This window comes from Notechis scutatus, chromosome 3 (genome assembly GCF_049901735.1).
Source record: "Notechis scutatus isolate UNSWTSFEM ecotype Mainland chromosome 3, rNotScu1.2, whole genome shotgun sequence".
Taxonomy (NCBI): domain Eukaryota; kingdom Metazoa; phylum Chordata; class Lepidosauria; order Squamata; family Elapidae; genus Notechis; species Notechis scutatus.
Genome location: NC_142011.1, coordinates 52641975 through 52662218, shown reverse-complemented (window position 1 = coordinate 52662218; position 20244 = coordinate 52641975). Strand labels below are relative to the sequence as shown.

Genomic DNA, 20244 nt, shown 5'->3' with positions numbered 1-20244 from the left:
CCTGATTTTGGGTAAAAGTAGCTCTTTTTTAAAAATAAAAAATTCAATATTTACATGCATGGTGTGTTGTGAGTTAATTTTGTGAGTTTGCTTGCAAGCAAATTTTATGTGACAGACTGAGCAAGCCAATGGCAGATAGATAGATTTCTGAATGAATCTGTGATTCTGTGAGCAACTCAATCTGCCTGCCTGCTTTGCCTGATTTTGGATAAAAGTTGCTCTTTTTTATAAAAAATTCAATATTTATATAAATATTTATATTTACATACAAGCCAGGCCCAGCCAGTCACATTACCACCAAGCCACACCCACAAATTAGGCCACACCCACAGAACCGGTTAGTGGTCCCCGGGATCTAAAATTATGAGTTTGGTGGTCCCTGAGGTCCAAAAGGTTGGCAACCGCTGATGTAGACAGTATATTTGGTATTGCTAAAGTAGTAGAATGCACCCAGAGATCTACTCATAAATATTCCTGATTTTTGCTAAATTATGAAATTGGCAGGCAGAGAAATCAGATTTTTTGATTCCTAAAAATGGTGTTAGTGTTCAAATAATTCTGGCAAGGTTCTGAAAATAACAAGGCACTTTGCATTTTCCCTCCTCTGCCTTTAGCTAGTCATCAGACAAGGAACATTTATATGAAGCAAAATGATTAAAGAAAGGCTTGAAGAGACTTTTCCTGATAGAAATTGGTCTAACATGAATTTTAAAAGTTGCAGATGTCAAGGAATACTGAGAAGCACAAATATTTTGGCTTCTGCCTAGTTGGGTGCTCTAAAGAGACTTTTTAAATTCATATGCAGTCTGTGTGTTGTGCGTCTAACGTGCAATATTCTGTAGTTTATATGGAAGAATTTTCATCACAAACAGGAGAAAGCTTAGAGTGAAGATTTTTAAAGAAAAAAAATCACTAAAAATAAGAATCCACTCAGATTGGTTAAGAGAGGAAGATCCTCCACATTCTGGTAGCTTCATTAATAACCTCATGAAATCCTAAGAAGAAAAGACTGGCGACACAAGTAGGATTATTTTTTAATCAGTCATATTAAACTAATGACCACCAGGTTGTTGTCTGAATGGAAACCACAAATTCACACATACACACTTACAAAGGAAAATCCAGTCAATGCCTGAAAAATACAATTCCCGGTTTGGAAAGCAACTTGAGAAACACTGCTTGGTGTCAGAATTATGGCCAGGGTCTTGTGTCCTTCTGCCTCAAAATATTCCCCCCACAACACTGAACAAAAACAAAAAACCCAGGAGATTGCTTTTCCTTTTTCAACTCCAAGAAGAAAAACAAAATGAGGTGGATGCAGTTGGAAGTTTGATGAGACAAGCCGAAGTCATCCCGGCACAATCTGAAGAATTCGGCCTATGGAAACAACTGTGATCTGAGAGGTCAAAGCTTGGCACTAATGAGATTGTACTGCTGCCTGCATTAACCAGTCAATTAAAATGTATAATTCCTTTTTTTCACTGGAAACCACACTGCAATAATGGAGAGGAGAAAAAGTGGGCTTGGTATTAAAGCTGCTGTCTCCCCAGAAGAGGCTGGAGCCTTGAAGCTTTGAAGAGGTCTCTGCCTGGAGAAAGGGTGGATATAGCTGAGCTTTATAAACATCCAGAAGACACAGGATAGGACACAAAACTTGTCAAAGACATGGCCATAGCAATGTGCTTTGCCACAGCTGGAGGAGAACTTTCCACAGGGGCAAGCTCAAGTGCTGTTCGGGAAGTGCAAGCATCCTGCAGAAAAAAATTCCATGAAATTCATGGTTCAGCAGCAAGTTTTTAAAATCTTCAGAACCTCAAATTCCTTGGCACTGGAGGTCATGCAATATCACTCTGCTTTGGAGTCAATTTTTGTTTTCTGATAAAAACGAAATGTGCATTCTGGGAAAGAATAAATGTGCTAGTGCAGATGTGTTGACAGCTTCAAAACCTGATGGACAGAGGAAGCAGGAGGCCCATTGCTATTTGTAACCTAGGCAGCGTTTGTATGCCAGAGGCAGACTATAAATATAAAATCATATCTGCTACAAACAGAAGACTTATATTGTACAACCTTTACCCATATACACAAGAACACAATTTACATATAATGCCTTACAGGAGTGTCATTGTCACAGAAAGGATTTTTTTTCCTAAAAAAAGAAGGGGGGGAAAGCACAGCTCCCCACCCCCCCAAACGTTCAGTGCACATACCAAGTTAGGCAGTCCAACAACCACAAGTGGAGCTCTGTTTTATTCACTTGCATTTTCTGAATTGTGCATGAACTAAACAGCCTTTTCAATGTGTGCGCGCCATCCCACAGAGATGCTGCACGAGAGGAATGTGGCAGCATGCACATGGAAGTATATATGTCTTTTGTTAATGCCTGAAATGCCTCATTTCTTCAGACATGCAGAGTGAAGCTAAGGCCTGAGAGTGTCTTGTGTTCAACAGCACTGCCTTCTCTTGGGCAGGACTCTTTGTAAGGCATCTTCATTGGGGAGTTTAAACAACCGCCGAAGAAGAAACAGAGGGAAACAAGAAAAAAAGAAACAGGCCAAAGAGGAATTGCATGAGTTTGTCTGTGCTTAGCAGGTTAACAAGAGGCTGCAGGACGTAAGACTATCTAGGCTGAAACTTGGAGGGCATTCAGAAGTTCTGTTTATTCATTTCACTTCCATCCAAGCTCAGGCCACCATCACAGCAGGACACTAATCGTTTCTGGAGTGGCACGTCCACACATGGAGTGGCAGGCAGGCACACACAAAAGTGAAGGCAGAAGTCTGATGGGAGCTTTTTTTTACAGCAAAGATTGGGCTCCTGGTCAGTGTGTCCGAGGGCTTAGGTGATCGAATGCCACAGTGATCGAAACTGTGCCAGCACAATGAGAAGCAAAGGCAGAAACTCTACTACCTATCGACGATAGTGATTGGGAGCATCTGCAAACATGTACTTTAGTCTGTAGGCTTCAGCAAGGAGGAGTCCAATCTCTTCATTGCCCCAGTGTATGGTGGGTAGATTTTGTAATAACATTAGAAGACCCTGAAATGTGGAAAAGAGACAGCTCAGAGGTATGGCCTTGGCTTTCAATGTGCAAAAGCGCTTTTACGTTCTTGGGGGCATTATCTTTCTCTTTCGTGATTTTATTTATTCAAATTTATTATCGTGGCCCAACTCCAATGGACTCTGGGACACGCACCAAATCAAAGCATCCATAAAAAACAGACAAAACACAAAACCAAGCAGGGAGCCTGGACCAAAATAATCTCAAAACCTACATCCGATTCAATATGAACTATAGTCATTCAGGCAGTATTGAGCCTGATAACCAGTGAGGGGGAAAAACACCATCTCAGGATTGGGGTCAAAACCTGAAACACGAAATCTTCACTTCCTGCTTTACTTACAGACTATGTAGCAAAGTCAGCTGTTACAGCTGTGGAAATTATTTTACTAAAGCACTTAGAAAAAATGTCTGCATCTCTGGGCAAAGTGATTTCATGCCTATAATCACAGACCAGAAACATTGCTGTACATATTCATTCTGTTCTCTTCTCTTCTCTAAAATCAATACGTTTTCAAGCAGGATAATTACACTGCATCCTTTTCTAAATGTGGTTGCCTGCTGATGATTTACCTGGAAGTCCTCTTCATCCAAAATCTCTTTCCGCCATTTAATCAAGAATGCAGCACAGACGTATAAATGGAAATGAGAGAATCCTTCAGGCTCCGACTGAAAAGAACACATCACTTGGGGTTAGAACCACTGTTATCAGCATGCCTTATTTATCACTGCTTTTCTACATTTGATAGTGGATATACATGTAAGTGATGTGCAAGGAGAGAGGCAGAGCTCTATTTTGTGATGATGTTATACAGGTAGTCCTTGACTTACAACAGTTCATGTAGTGAGTATTGAAGTTACAACTGAAAAAAAATAACTTACAACCATGTTTCACCCTTATGACTCTGTCTGGATCCCCAGGATCACATGATTTATGTTTGGATGCTTGGCAACTGGTTCATATTTATGATGGTTGCAATGTTCCGGGGTCATGTGGTCCCCTTTTGCAATGGTGGCTTAGTGGTTAAGACAGTGAGCTTGTTGATCAGAAAGGCCAGCAGTTTGGCGGTTTGAATCCCTAGTGCTGCGTAACAGAGTAAGGTCCCGTTACTTGTCCCAGCTTCTGACACCCTAGCAGTTCGGAAGCATGTAAAAATGCATGTAGAAAAATAGGGACCACTTTGGTGGGAAGGTAACAGTGTTCCATGTGCCTTTGGCGTTTAGTCATGCCAGCCACATGACCATGGAGACGTCTTCGGACAGCGCTGGCTCTCTGGCTTTGTAACGGAGATGAGCATCTCCCCCTAGAGCTGAAAATGACTACCACGTATGTGCGAGAGGAACCTTTACCTTTACCTAGCATGCAAAGTCAATGGGGAAGCCAGATTCACTTAACAACTGTGGCAAGAAAGGTCATAAAATGTGGCAAAGTTCACTTAACAACTGTCTCACTTAGCAAGCCTAAATTTTAGGCTCCATTGTCGTCATAAGACCTACCCTCAAGAATCCAAGGAGAAGACTGGCCCAACTATACTGGCCTCCCAGAAGGCCCTGAAAAGTTGGTTTTGCCATTCAGAAATAAGGAGCCTACAAAATGGTTGCATTGTGTTTAAGAGTCTGGATTTCATTTGGTTTTTTGTTTGTTTGTTTATAGTACTTTAATTGTTTTAATCATTTTCAGTGGTTTTGTTGTAATTGTTTTGGCAGTTTTTTGCTCTTGCTAATTTAATCATTTGAGCTGTCCAGAGTTACAAACGTGAGTTGGGTGGCTAAATAAACCCAATAAATAAATAAGTGATCTGAGTACACTATTGCCTGCTTCCATGTAGGATTATCGCTGGGAAAAGGTGTCTGAGTCAAGTCACATGGCACCGTTTTTTTAAATCAAGACAGGCTTCCCGCAAAGAAGTGGGATAGTCTCATACCTGATAAGTGTCCCAAAGACGAATGGTGCAGCGAAGAGGAAGCTCCCTCATCAGGAGATTGTTCATCCAGCGAAAGGCAAACTGCAAGTACTCCACTTCATACTTCCTAAAGTGACTGTGTACCTGCTCTGAAACAGGACCTTTTATTTGCAAATGGCAAATATTTGATATATTTGCTGTCATTAGCAGAAAGCACATCCCCATGAAACAGTATCTTTGCCTGCTGTCGCTATTCTACTTCTGAGTACAACTCAACATGCTGGTTTTGACCTATCATGTCCCACAGGGCTGCCTACTGCTATCCATCTGGGTCCTGCATCTCAGATAGGATGCTTAGCCTGCATTTGAGATTTGGGGAGTGTGAAAAATGTCTGTTTTTTAGTCCCGTTTCTATGAAGAAACTAGCAAAGAAAAAAAACATATTTCCACTAACAACATTGGAAGGGCAAGCTACTGTAGGTAAATAGGGAACAAACAAACCCATACTGACTTGCACTGGTGATGTTACCTAGTTGGGTAATGAAATGTCTACAAACAGCAAAGATCAGAGAGCACCAAGGACTCCACCAAGATCAACCATGAGCTACATATATTCTACTGTATTTTTTTTTTTTTGAATATGAGAAACTTGTGGTTTTTGTCGCTGGCACCTACACTATGGAATAGCTTCCCATCAGAATTTTGGAAAGTTCAAATGCTTGAGTTCTTACAGTCTTATAAACAGAGCTGTGGTCATGGCAATTATTTAAAACCTATCATCAATGTGGTCATTTTGAGGGGGCTGCCCATAAAAATACATCTTACTTACATTTTATAAATGTTAGCCCTTTTTCTGCTAATTTTTTCTCTTACAAGCCTATCAGCTTATGACTTCTTATTCACCCTTCTTCCCAAGAGTATTCTATTTCTAACATCCCAGTCTGATTGTCACCTAAGACAATTGAGAAAAAGAGCCTATGACTTTGGTCTCATGTCAACTGTTTGTGTTCCACACCGTATGTTTTTCTCCCAAGTGAGAATCCATGAGTGTTACAATTCAGTTGCAGATGTCAAACTCATATTCACTTACCATCAATACGACTGACCAGTTCCTCCAGTGCTTTGACTTTTTTTTGGATCCCTGGTTGTGCAAATGTGTAATTGTCCTGAAGCAAAGATATATTGTGTGTTTAAGAGGATGCAAGACCAGCAAACAGGTTTATACCTTTTTAGTTATTGAAAATGCTTTCCAGGGTTTTCAAACAGATTATTCCAAAAATGCCAGAAATAAAATATGAAACTATATATATATCCAGTAGACCTTATCATAAATTTCTGATATTTGGGACATATCTGATGGATATGCTCCTTATGGAATATTCATTTGCAATAGAAAATGATGGTGAGAATTGGGTATTAACCATTTCTTGCCCTCTTTAACTGCCTGTAACATAACAACCTGATGTTCCCAGTTTGTTTATTCAACACAGCATGAACAAATAGGACAAACTGCTGATTTCATCTGGTTATAAGACATTCTGGAAACCCTGGTTCTCCATGAATTACAGAAATTATTTCCTATGTATATAATATCTTCAAAATAAAAAAAAAATATTAAAAAAGATCCCATACAAGACTTTCAAAAATTCTGTTTTTGAAGTGGCATACCCTGAAATAATATAAATTTAAACTGCTACTATGATTAGCATGTTCCTGTCAAAAGCATAAAATTCCCTCAGTGGCCCACTTGCTTATCCACATATATAAAAATGTATGTTGATAAATAACCTCTATTTGTACATCAAACATTTTATGGTCTATATGATAGTGTCACTGATCAAATTGAGCTACATTATATTGATTTGAATATAGCTTCATGGTCAAAATCCGCATAATGTTAAACAAGGAATTCAGTTAAGTTTCCTGAGAATTTCGTATTAGTTTTATATTAGGTTTCTAGCCCTTAGAGCTGTGAAGATGGCATGCACATTTGTAATAACTATAGGAATTTAAGCAGAGGAAAGCATTATTAAGATTTTCAAGGACTAGAAAATGCTGTTTCAGTATCCATGTGATTCCTTCTCTTTCTCTAGAACTAACAAATCCAGAATAAATTATACAAATATAGAATGAACTATAAAAAAACCGTTCGAATAGTAATAGACTGCCATGATTCAAATTGAATGTTTGTGAGACATAATATTTAGTTAACTGAATAATTCTTGTTTTAAGCATGGGGTGCACTTGCTTTTGTATTTTGCCTTCAGTAGAGGCCAGAGCAGATAAAATTATGAAAGTGTACACATTATCCTTGGGTGACCATGAAGCAGCAGAAGTGGCTGGGAATAGCAGATAAATGCCCTACCTGGATCCCATCCAGCAGTTTGCTCATACACCAAAAGCTGTCAGCTTCGATGCTTCGATGCACATCTTGAGACAGGTTTGTTACATCAAAGTTCTCCACATCCTCTTCTAAAAAAAAAGAAAGTGTACCATTGTAGATTAACGCTTAGGGATATACGCCCCTTCTCTGTCTCTGCAATTTATTTTGTGTCTTTCTAAAAATAGAAGCAATATCCTATCAGGTCTTCCTTTTGTTGGTGGAGTTCTGTTTATTTTTGTTGGCGGAGTTGTAACTTCTACAATGGGAAAGTTCACACAAACATGGAGGGAAAATGCATCGGCAGTTATACACTCAATGGCTAATCACATACTGGATTTTGTTGATTCATAACTACGTTTATAATGATTATGATGGCAGAAGAAGTTCTAATCTAAGAAGCTGGAAAAGACCATAACTACTCTGAATTGCTATTGTTCAGATTTTGACAACATGCGTGACTTAAGTCCCATGACTACCAAGAGCTGAAAAGGTTCTGCAATATTATATGTATATGCACATGAACATATAAAAGACATGCATAATAAAAAAAATGATAAGACTTTATCTGTTCATAGTAACATTATGTTTGTGTATTTGCACTTACCGTATTTGCCGGCGTATAAGACGACTTTTTTGTCCTGAAAAACATGCCTCCAAGTGGGGGGGTCGTCTTATACACCGGGAGGACTCCGACTCCCATTTCGAGCTTGAGTTGCAGCCGGGAGGGAGGCTGGGGGGGGAAGCGGTGTGTGTGTGTGTGTGTGTGTGTGTGTGTGGCGGGTATCACGTGCTGCGCAACCTTTCCCCCTCTTCCTTCCTTAGCGGTGTGGGGAGGAGAGGATTCAAGATCCTCACGTGCGGCGTACTTTTCTTTTTCTTTTTTTCTTTTTGCACGCAGGTTTTGCATGCGGGCGGCTGTAGGTTAAGGATGGGAGAGCCCCGGGTGGGTTATCAGGTTTTACGGTGCTTCCAACATGTGCGAACGGTGGGAGAGCGGAGAAGAGAGCGAGCGAGCGCCCGCTGTGTGAAATCCTGCCGTCAAAGCAACACTGGGGGAGGCAGGGTATAAATTTACCAGGTTAATGTAGCAATGGTGATTAATGCCCAGAACATTGTTTGCGGGTATTGGGGTGTGTGTGTGTGTGTGGTGGTGGTGAGGAGAGGTTGTCCTTTGAATGCGGAAAAGTAGGTGTGACCTTGTGTAGGAAAATAAAGAGATCCTTTTAGCGTGTTTGGCTTCTTTGCCTCCCTCGTTCGTTTTGACGTGGAGATAATGGCCTTCGGGCGGAGGGGAAGAAAACGGTAGCTGGATCATTTCAAATTTCACTTACTCTCCTGCCTCACTTCAATATGTCTGAGCGACTCCAGATACTGGAAGACTTTTTGAATGAAAGTGTTACCTCCATATTTTTTTTAAAGAGGGCCACTTGGGGAAAAAAAAAGATTCTAAGGAATTCCTTGTTTCTTGATTAAAGAGAAGGCATTGAATATACTGTTCCTTGGCAGCCTTTTCAGTGTCCGGGTTTTTGGTGTGTGTGTGTGTGAGAGAGAGAGAGAGAGAGAGAGAGAGAGAGATCAGCTGTATTGAGAAGAGAATGTTTCCTGTGTTCTCATTTTATTTACAACATATTTTACGCTAATGGTAAGCAATGAAAAATATTTTTAAAACTCATTTCTAAACTCCATAGCTATTTGCATATTCTTGGTTCAAAATTGGATTAGCTCATTTCAAAATTGTCCAAAGCAGAAAAGTGCGTCAAAAAAAAAAAAAGTGCAAAAGTGGAAGGTGTGTGGAAGAGGGGTAGTCTTATACGGCGAGTATATAACAAACTCTATATTTTGAGTGGAAATGTTGGGGGTCGTCTTATACGCCCAGTCGTCTTATACGCCGGCAAATACGGTATATACATATGTATTTAGCAGATAAAATTACCAATGTTTAAAATTACACTAAGGCGAATATGATATATGTAGTTGGTAAGGTACAATTCCTATAAAATAATATGTGTCCTGAATATATAGTAAATTATAAGTATGAAATAGCACCCCTTTTTGGAAATTTATTTGCTAAAATAACTCCTGGTTTTCTTGTATGATCTTCTAGATTTATTTCATTTGATAATGAGGTCTGGATAGAAATAGATTCCCTGCAGGATGACGTTTATTAAGAGACAGAGACTGTTGAAGGGAGAGGTGGAAAAGGTTGTGGTTGGATGGAACTGAAGAGATTCTTAAAGAAAAGTTTAAAAATAAAAGGTCATGTATGAGTCAGTGTATTAACATGATGGAAGCAGGGACATGGGGAGGAATAATGAATAGTGTTAGTATAAACTATTACTGTGGTTTTTTTTCTTTTATTTTGTGTCTTTAATTTATTTGGTTTAGACTTTCATACCTGAGTTCTGCTTATTCTGACAGGAAGTAGTATGATGAACAAATACAGTGTCTATGCATACAATATGCAAATAAATCCCCATTCACACTTTGTCTAAATATATTAACTTCAGATAATATTAAGCTCAGGCAATTGTCACTACTGATGATGGGAAGTGGCAAGACAGAATTATCACGTTTAAGAAGCACGTCTTAATTTCTCTTATGGCAAACTGCTATTCACAAATCCATTCAAGGCAGAAAAATACATCTCGCTGTTCTTTGCTTCTCTTAATAGCAGATGCCTTGATCACATCTATCTAAGTGTTTTTACCAAGAGACACTTTGGTTGGCAACACTGAAAAAGAGTTATAACACAATGGAGAAGTCATTCAAACCTCCCACAATAGTAAGAGCTCTCTATCCAGTACAAGAGATTGACAGCACTGAATTCTGAAGAATACTTGTTTTTAAAAGGCAGGCACCAGCCGTTATGAAGTGGCATCAGGACAGGGCTAGCCAAAGTTGTTTTGGCCTCTAGTTCCTTGCCTTGGAGATGGATTTTCCTTGAATCCCATTAACCAGAAAGATTTTACCATCCACCTCAAAGCTAAAAACTTGACAGAAGGACTGTCATTGGTTTTTTCATAAAGTCAGATTCAAAGGTGCATGTCCCCCCCCAATATTCTTGGTTATTTTCCGACCTTAAAGTTGCTGCAATTTAATCTGGAAAAGTATTCTTTTCTTTTCTAAAATTAATTTTAGTGACTAATACAGAGTTGGACATGACACCATCTTTGAGTACATGCAATAGAATGAGAGGTAAAGAATATACGATATGAAGGATTAGGGATACAATCTCCCAGCATTTTTTTCACTTTGAAATAATTATGCAGGACCTTGGAATCAGCAGGATTTTGGATCAGAGGGGTCAGCAATGTATTTCCTCCCCTTTCTGAGCTTCTTCTTATTTTAAATCAGTCTCACAACAAGCTACAGTTGGCCTTGTAAGGGAAAAAAGGGCTGTGTGACAAACGTCTACATTCCTGTATTGGCTCAGTATTACCTTCCCTGGAATGCAAGACACCTTTATAGCATTTGAGAATAGCCTTAGTGGACAAACCTTTCTTTTTTATTGAAAACATTTTTTTACAATAACCAGGCTTGTGAAATGTAAATGTGGAGTACTCAAGGTAAGCTTAGTAGCTGGTACTTTTGGATTTGTTATCCAGGCAGCTGACATATTGGACAAAATAAATCAACTCAAGGGTCAGCATTCACTTTCACCCTAGTCTCATAAATGTGGAACTCTACTCTGCTTGTTTTGTAGGGACTTCCACCATGAGCCAAAGATGTTCACTCAAAAACCAATCTTAGTGACCCATACAGATATAAAATTGAAAGGATATTTAAATAGTCAAGAAGCGCCTTCGGGCACACGCTTGGTATTGTAAGATGCATATCTTGAAGTAAATAGCCTTTCGTAAGAAATTCATTTTCTTATGTTCTGAAGTCCCAAGCTTGCTATGTCATAATTTAGTTACCTAAACGCATGCAATATCTTTCACAATAGCGATAACACTTAGCCTTATAAACTGGTCATAGTCCTTTACAGCAGTCTTTGGGCAGGATACAATGCCAGTATATCACTCCCAACAATCTGGGTCCTCATTATACCGACCTTGGAAGGATGGAAGGCTGATTCAACCTTGAGTCCATCAGGATCAAACTCCAGACTGTGGGCAGAGTTAGCCTGCAATATTGCATTTTAATCACTGTGCCATCATGGCTCTAGAATTTCTAGAGCTAATGTGTAGCTAATGCTACATATATAACCTCCCAAATTAAATTTGACTGACTGAATTACTTGATTTTGTTAAAGTGAATTTACCATCAAAATACATTTTAAACAAATTCCAATAACTTAATTGAAATGGTGAATGAAATTGGACTTCATTTGATATGCCCTTCATTCCATTTAATTTAACCTAACACTCAACTTGCTGAAAAACAACATCCTCTATCTTTACTGCTTCTCAAAACTAACCATCAAGTTTAGAAGAAAACATATTACTGAACAGCAAGGAGGCACCAACCCTGTGGCAGCCCAGTAGTGAACAGTGTATAATTGGCATTAGTGTAATGGAAATGGCTGTAGGGGACACAGCGAGAGAAGCAGAGATAAGAGATGTTTCTGGCAGTTCCCTGAATCTCTGAAGCATATATTTTCACCAATGCTTATTGCTAATTTATGAAAAGATTTCACAGACTCACAAAAGCTTAACAGCTTTTAAACAGATTTTTTAATCCATTAGAGGTCTGAAAATGGCATCTAGCTCTGAGTAATTTGCATCTGCAGCAATTATAAACTGTTTCCACACACCCCACCTCTTCCACCAAACTTGAAAGGAGAACACCATTCAATGAGACCAGCCTAAGGCATCAGCAGAATCAAATGAAACAACTTCTTTAAGAGAAAAACCACAGTTTCTACCCAGTTCTTCCAATGCTAGTTAATTCGGTTTCTAAAAGGAAAGGAAAGTCCTCACAGAATCAGAGGGATTTTCACACACTCAAAAAAGCAAGGGCAATGGGCCTATGTTTGTGTCAAGTGACCAAGGCTGAAATCATATATGCCCACCAATCTGAACAACCAGTTTTCTTTTAAAAGTACCATTTTAATAATCTTTCCCCCCTAAATCTATCTTTTGGGGAAACATTCAAATTACAACATTAAACACATTTAATGCTGTTTTAAACTGATTATCGGAGCACTACAACAGTTTAAAATGTTTGCTCTTAGCTTTCAGTTCTGTGGAATAAAATCTTCTCAGTCAAGTATAGCACCACTTCAGTGGTGGGATTCAATTTTTTTTACTACAGGTTCTGTGGGCGTGGCTTGGTGGGCGTGGCAGGGGAAGGATACTGTAAAATCTCCAGTCAGAGGTGGTATTTGTCGGTTCTCTGAACTACTCAAAATTTCCACTACCGGTTCTCTAGAACTGGTCAGAACCTGCTGAATACCACCTCTGCACCCCTTGATGGTCAATAAATTGTTTTGAAATTTTTAATTTACAAACTAAGTATTATAACCCTAGATTATATCTAGATCCTAGTGGAGGACAAAATATCACAATACCTAACTTCTGAAATTTCTTAACTCCTAAAAGTAATAGAAGCTAACATGCTATCAGATACTTTTCTGAAAGGCAGCAATAGCATGATAGGGTGAGGAGAATGGATGAGATTCTGAGATTTTCTCTATTTTTTAAAATAGGATTATTTTGTATATAACTAATTCTATTAAGAATGGGATTGATTACAGTCAGAAACCTGGTGGAAGGCCTTTTCCTTGGTACCAGCCCAGCCTGCAGGATTAGTCAGAATATGTGTGAATCGATAAGGACATTCTTAATGCCATCCCATTAAGCTTAAAAGGATTTGAGATTTATACTGCATTATTGTTTATATTGTGAGTTATTATTTCATTCTAGAAAGCAAACAGCCTAATTTAAGAGCATACAATCATAGAATACAATTGCACAGGCAACTTTGAATATTTCTATTCCTGCAGACTTCAATTTCTAAAGATTTTCAAAATAAGCAGAATATAGGACTTTATGTACTTTGATTCCAGACACTGTACAAGCGGATTTGGATCATCAGAATTTTATATTTTTTTGCCGCTTCTTCCTACTTTTTGCTTCCTTAGAAACAAGAATTTGAGGAGAGGTTTCTGGGGAGGAATGGCAAACTGGGGTTCTGTGGATTAGTGGGAGGCACTATAGGTGAAAAGACATCGGGATGCTGGATACAGATTGCTGAAAATTCTCTCCAGATCAAGGAGACATCTTCATATCCTGACTGTTTTACAACAGTCATTTTTTGCTGCCTCCATCTATCTTCCAGGATGTGATCCATCTGACATCTAGCATGCAATTCCAGTGTCACAGAAAAATAGGGATTGCACAACCTATGCAGCTTTTCTATTGATTTAGAGGTTAAAAGGCAACAAGCAGAAGATTATCAATACTGAAGCCTCCTCCTGGCTATGCAGCTTTTTAATCTTTTTCTCCCAGCACCACTTCCCACTTTTTAAAATTAAGGAGGAACCCAAAAGAGCTTTTATTTACATGGGTTTCATTTATCAATATTTGACATATTAAAAATTAAAATCGATGCGTTCGTTGCCACTGTAGCTTCTCATGATTGTTTGATAGGATCCCTGAAAAGATCTTGAGAGATTCCCAGGAGTTCTAAGATCACACTTTAAGAAACACTGGTCTAGAAACATGATTAGATGTTTCAGCCTGTTGCCTCTTCTTGGGAGATTTAAAAAAAAATCAAGTTTTATTAAAAAGGATAAAAAGACAAATGCTAACGTTAAGTGTTACATTGTACAATTTTTAAAAAAATAAAAGAATAGAGTTCCAGAATTGTCCAGATACAATAAAAAGCTATTTAAGACTTCCGGTTTGCCAGGCTTCGGCGGCGGCGGAAATTCGCGATCCTGCGCTAGCCGTCTTGGTGCCTCCGATCCTGACGGGTCTGGAGGATAAGGCTGCCCCGTAGAGGCAGCCGGAGATAGGGGGGATCCAGACAGGGGTTTGGGGGTATCGCAGACCCCCTCGCCACCCGGCATAACCCCCTTTTCTCAAGGCGGTGGAGCAGCGGTCAGTAATGGCCGCCACAAAGAAGCCGGCAGCTGGACAAGATCGTGCTGGAGAAAGAAGGAGAAAGTTTTGAAGTGAAAGTTCTTTGGCTGCACCGGGATCTTAAGATGCATTCAACATCCTGAAAACCTTGATTTTTTGAACGATACTTTGTTTCCAGAGGAGATTTATAAGCGGCGAATGAAAGTGTTGAAAGAGAAAGTTTACTCTCCTTCCCTATGGAATTAACAAATGGACATTGAAAAACCTGCTTTCTTATAGAAGGTAAAAATTTAAAGCTCTTTGTTACAAGTGGGAATGGAGAGGACAAAAGAAAAATTTATATTAAGATCTTGTTGGAGGGGATGCCTGGAAGACTTTGAGACCAGAAGTTAATTGCAATAAGGCTTTAAAATACAGACTGGGTTTTTTTTTTTTTTTCCAATTGATATTACCCCAGGAAGAAAAAGTGTGAAGGGAAGAACTTTGTGCTCTGTTTGGACTGCTTGATGACTCTGGGACTTTGGGGAATTGTTTTAAGCTTTGAAATATCTTGGCTGTTTTAAGAAGAAGAAGAGGGGGGGGGGAGAAGAAAAGGTTTATAATGGCTTTATCCGTTGATGAACTAAGAGAGGAATATGGAAAAATAAAGAAAGAAGGCAAGGACGCTTTGAGAGAAACTTTTCGCTTTTTAGAAATGGCACTTGCTACTTATCAGCAATCACAACAATTGATGGAGGAAGCAGAAGAAGAAGCCATATTTAATGAATCCAAAAATTTGATTAAGAAAGAAAGGAGAAAGAGAGGAAGGAAAATGAAGGACTTAAGACCTAAAAAAACACCCAAGAAAGAGAAAAATAAGATGCAAAATCAATACAATGTTAGAAAAGCAAAAGAAAAGAGAAATTCAACAGAGAGGGGAAGCTAAAAAGGCGGAGGTTAGGAGGGGGGGTAAAAGACCAGGTGGGATAAGAAAGGAAGGGAAAAGGGGGGAAAAAGCCATAAAGGTATGAAACAAGACGGAAAAAGATTTTTTTTTTTTTTAGGGATAAAGGGTAATGTATAATTTTTTTCTTTTTTTTTTAAAAAAAGGATTCTGCAAGGTACATAAGATAGTATTGTAGTATCTGTATTAGAAATAGAAAATTAGAATTTTATAAGATCTAAATAAAGATTAAAACATTAAAATGCTTAATAATGATAGATTTTAAGATTTAATAAAATATTAAAGGGAATGTTTAAAATACTTAGTTTAAGTATAGAGTTTAATTGACTATTGTGTTGATGTTAGTATAAACTTATTATTGCAGCATTTGTATTTGAAATAGATAATTGGAATGTTACAAGATTTAATATTTAATTACGTATTTAATTACTTTATAGATTTATTATTTTTTTCTTTCTCTTAAAAATTAGTAGGTAAAATGTACTAAGCAGAATCAGATGGGGAACCAGGTGTTATTTTAAATGTCAATCTAGGGGAGCGATAGAAAGGCATCATACTTTGATTAGTGATTTCAGGAGAAACCTTTTTTTTTTTCCACTATAGGGAATGAGATAAATGGATAATTGGAAAAGAATGGACAAAAGATACAAGTGTAATGATTTAAACTAAGATGAAATAAATAAAATAGAATTAAGAAGAGTGAAAAGCGGGGAGAAGTTATAATGAAGATATAGAATGGTAAATAAGATAGGCAATGGTATATAAGATGAGCATAAATTTAATTGAAGTCCGTATAAAGAGAGGCCAAGCCACTTTCTAAAAAGAAGTTTTATGTTTTTGTGTTTTGTGTGTTTATGTTTGTTTGAGACTTAATAAAACCTTGGAGGAAAGTTAGATGAGAATAATTGTAAACAAGTCAGAGGGAAATATGAATATGATGACTATAAAATGGATAAATATAGAAAAGAAACGTAATTGAATAAGAGTAAAGAGAAATAATGAGAAATCTGCTAAAAGATATCTATGTGGAAATGGGATACATTAGAATTATGTTGTATAAAATAATGTTTTATCTGCCTTGTAAAAATTTATAATGGAAAGAGGTTTTATGTGTTCAATGTTTAATGATGTTTTGTTTGTCTTTAAAATTAATAAAATCTGTTTCAAAAAAAAGCTATTTAAATGAAACGTAAGATAGCATTGGTCTGCAAAAATAGAGTGATTTTAGCAAATTTCTTATAAAAGAAACTGTAAATTGTTATTTTACAAATTACAACAATAGTCTAAGGAGAATGTTATTTTTGTTCATGAAGAGGCTACGGTATGAATAAAAAGGCTTGAGAATACATATAATTCCTGCTCTTGAACAGAGAAATAAAAAACAATTGGATTGGACCTAGCAGCACACAGTGGGGGGGGAATCTAATCCAAATTCTTGACTAGTTTGGTCATCTGTTTCTATTTTACTAGCAAATTTTCAAAGTAAAAGTTCTTCTACTATTCCCCCAGATTTTTAGGGCAAATCTGCTGAATTTGCTTTACTCATAGACTTCACCTTGAGATATCTCCTCTAGTTCTGTCCTTCAGTTTTAAAAAGAACCAAAAAGACTTTCTCTGCAGCCAAGGGAGGGGTCTGAGGCAATCTGAATGTATATGACCAAGAGACATGCTTCATTTATGAATGTGGATTCTGTCAGTGCTTATCTGGCATGTGAATATCAGAGTAGGCAGTCTGTATATTAACAATACATCCTGAAATGTAGGCAGTGGGTGAACCAGTTCTTGCTTTGATAAATGTTTCCCAATAATTAATGCAGTGTATATGTCTAAAAATGTCTTAGGGTTACAACAGATTGAAATTTAGATTAGGAAGGGTAATGGTTTTATTGCCAAGGTTTGTTGCCAAGGCTGCGTTTTAACTTCTTTAGTGTCTAAAGGCTGTAAGGACCTTGAGTCAGTGAGATCATCTGAATAGGCTAGTCCAAAATCTTGAGGCAGTTTTGGAGCTGGAGGTTTCTGCAAAGTTTCTTGCTCCTAAAAATCAATCATTTTTCAGATGTTTATCAAAATTAATAGTCCGTGAGCTATATGCCCCTCTGTAGACCATAGACAATTAATTGGTCTTTACATTTATTCTTGATATCTAAACTTTCTTTCCTTTCTTGAAAGTGTTAATTGTGTTCTTTTTTGTTTCACTTTCCCCCATATATTTTTTTAAAAAGTCACACCACCATATCACTTCTCCAGATCCTAATCATAAACTCGTACCTAGTTTTGACCCTTGGAATAAAGTTGAACTGTGGGTAAAATGGCTGTAGAATCCTCAGTTTTTCATTTAAATTCTTAGAAAATCTTAAAATATGAATAGTTGCCTAAGGCTAATATTACGAAGAAAAACCCCCAACTTTGCAATGGATGCTTATTTCATGTGCAGGCTTGACAACATTCTTCTTACAATACTTAACCTGAATGCTCCTGAGCCTTTGTAATATTTTTTTTAAAACTGTAATATTTTAAAAAGTATTAACACTCCCAGTCTTCTCAGTTTAAGACAGAGTTTTTTCCTGCCTTTTCTCAGGTCTGAATAAAGTTTACCCATTTTTAAATCTCATTTTCCCTCCCCTTTTGCACCAAAGTTTCACAACCTGGCGGCAGAAGAAATGGACAGAAAATGGTTGTTTCCAAATTAACTCTTTTCTGGCCCAAACAGTCACCTCAGTTTCATCACTGCCCTTATTCTATGCTTTGCTAGTGTCATAATAGTGACACAAAAATAACTTTCTTGGTAACTGGTGTGCATAACCTGTGGGAAATTGCAAACTATTTTCTTATCTCACAAATCATTTGGCTATTCTGATGGTTAACTAAGCAATTATTAAGGGATTATAGAAAGGGGGAATTGGCATCCATGTTAATCTTTTCCCCAATTCAATAATCCTTCTCATCTGGTAAACCATCATCTACAGATTCAGCCTCAGTAAGCCACTCTAAATTATCCATTACATTTAACAGATGTCAGGTTCCCTAGACTCCTGGTGGTATAAACCCAAGGTAGCTAGATACTCAGTTGGATTTGGTTGACTTAATATGTGAAACAGAAAAATCTGTAATAATAACTTTTTATATCCAGATCACAAAAAATGAAAGGGGAGGAAAAAGCACTCGATCCCAAAACTTGCTGCTACTTATATATAGGTCTTCCTATATTATGCTATACTATTATTTGTTTAATCATGATTTATTAAATAAATAACAGGTACATTGGTTGCACAACATGTTAAAAAATCAGCTTAAAAACTTGCAATAGTTGGATTCACATAATTTGCCACACCACTGATTGAACTGATGTGTGAAGTCAGCCACAAACTGAGGTTATATTTGTACCACATGTAAATCAAACCAAAGTAATCTCTGTTTCATCAGATAAAATAATGCATTCCTACCATTTCCAAAATTAAGACAATGGCTTTATCTATACATTTACACACAACTGTTGCTTAGTTTGGATATTTCTAACTTGATTTATTCAACTATGATACATACAAATCTTTTGGTTACTCATCTTACTATCTTGATCTGCAATTAATGTAAGAAGTCACTAAGTTTTTAATTTTTGCCCAAGCGAGGAAACCATGTTATTTGCCTGAAAATAACATTGCAGCACTGGTGAAAAGGGCTCAGCAGAGATTATACTACCTGAGACTTCTCAGAAACCAACAACCAAATGAAAAACTGCTGGTGACCTTCTACCGCTGCACCATAGAGAGTATCTTAACTTACTGCACCTCTGTATGATTTGCCAATTGCACAGTGGCAGATAGGAAAGCACTTCAGAAGGTTAACGTCATTGCCCAGAAGATCATTGGTTGCCTTCTCCCGTCTTTGGAAGAGCTTTATAGCTCCCGCTGCCTTAAGAAAGTTCAAAACATTCTCAAAGATCCATCTCATCCTGGGAACCCTTTTTTTGAACTATTACCATCTGGCAGATGGTACAGAATAAAAACAAAGACAAACAGGCTGAAAAATAGCTTCTATCCCAGGGCAGCAGCTCTGTTGAATTCTACTGTATAGTGCAGTGTTGGCGTGGTGTTGGGGATTTCAATTCAATGTGTGGAGTGTGAAGGATGTGTGTTTGTGTTTATTTTCATGGTTATGATGTGCACTGAAGATGGTGTTTGATTTCATTGTACGAGGTGCAATGACAATAAAGTAAAGTAAAGTAAAGTAAAGTAAAGTAAAGTAAAGCCAAGTTATATCATGATTGGAAATTTAAAACCTTGGCTTGATCCAAAATGAATATCCATAGTTTCCTGGTTCAGACAAAACAGGATATTATGCAATGAAAATTTGATCTTGGCTGCTATGTATTATATACATAGGAAAAGGAACAAAAGAACAAACCAATTAATCAGTGGAACAACGTGCCTCCAGAAGTTGTGAATGTTCCAACAAATTGTTTCCAAATTGTTATTCTATATTCTAAAGAGGACTGCTTGTATTGGATGTGTGTGTGTTCCACTTAGAAAGCCAATCATTATTATACTTCTTGAAAGAAAATACTTGCTGCATTTAGACAATCAAATTCCATGAAAGGATCCATTGAAATTAACCATATTCAAACCCAGAATCACATTTTTTTAAAAACCCCAAAAAACTCCTCAGTCAGTAGCTTTAGATTTGCTTTGTGCACATTCCTGTACAAATGTATTTCTTCCTTTCAATGATTTGGTAAGTTTAGGCACCATTGTAACTATAATTACAGTTATCATCAAAATATGATTTGATATCTGGGGATTCCTTCACATATCACTGTTTCCAAGTGGAGGACTTCTTTTGCTAGATCAAGACTGTAAGACCGTGTGTATGTTTGTGTATGTTTGTGTGTATATATGTGTGAACTTAAAGGCAGAGCATACTATCCAGAA

At 37.5% G+C, this 20244-nt stretch overlaps 1 protein-coding gene across 1 annotated transcript in view; it reads right to left on the bottom strand.

The window, feature by feature from the left end:
• Positions 1–1022: 1022 nt before the first annotated feature.
• Positions 1023–20244, bottom strand: part of TBC1D22B (TBC1 domain family member 22B) — a 42202-nt gene continuing 22980 nt past the window's right edge. The window contains exons 9-13 of the mRNA XM_026677850.2: positions 7331–7437; positions 6056–6131; positions 4987–5114; positions 3635–3730; positions 1023–3039 (exon numbers count right to left, since the gene is read on the bottom strand). Coding sequence (XP_026533635.1) covers positions 2911–3039; positions 3635–3730; positions 4987–5114; positions 6056–6131; positions 7331–7437 — 536 coding nt within the window. The 3' untranslated portion in view covers positions 1023–2910. The remainder of the gene's footprint in view (positions 3040–3634; positions 3731–4986; positions 5115–6055; positions 6132–7330; positions 7438–20244) is intronic.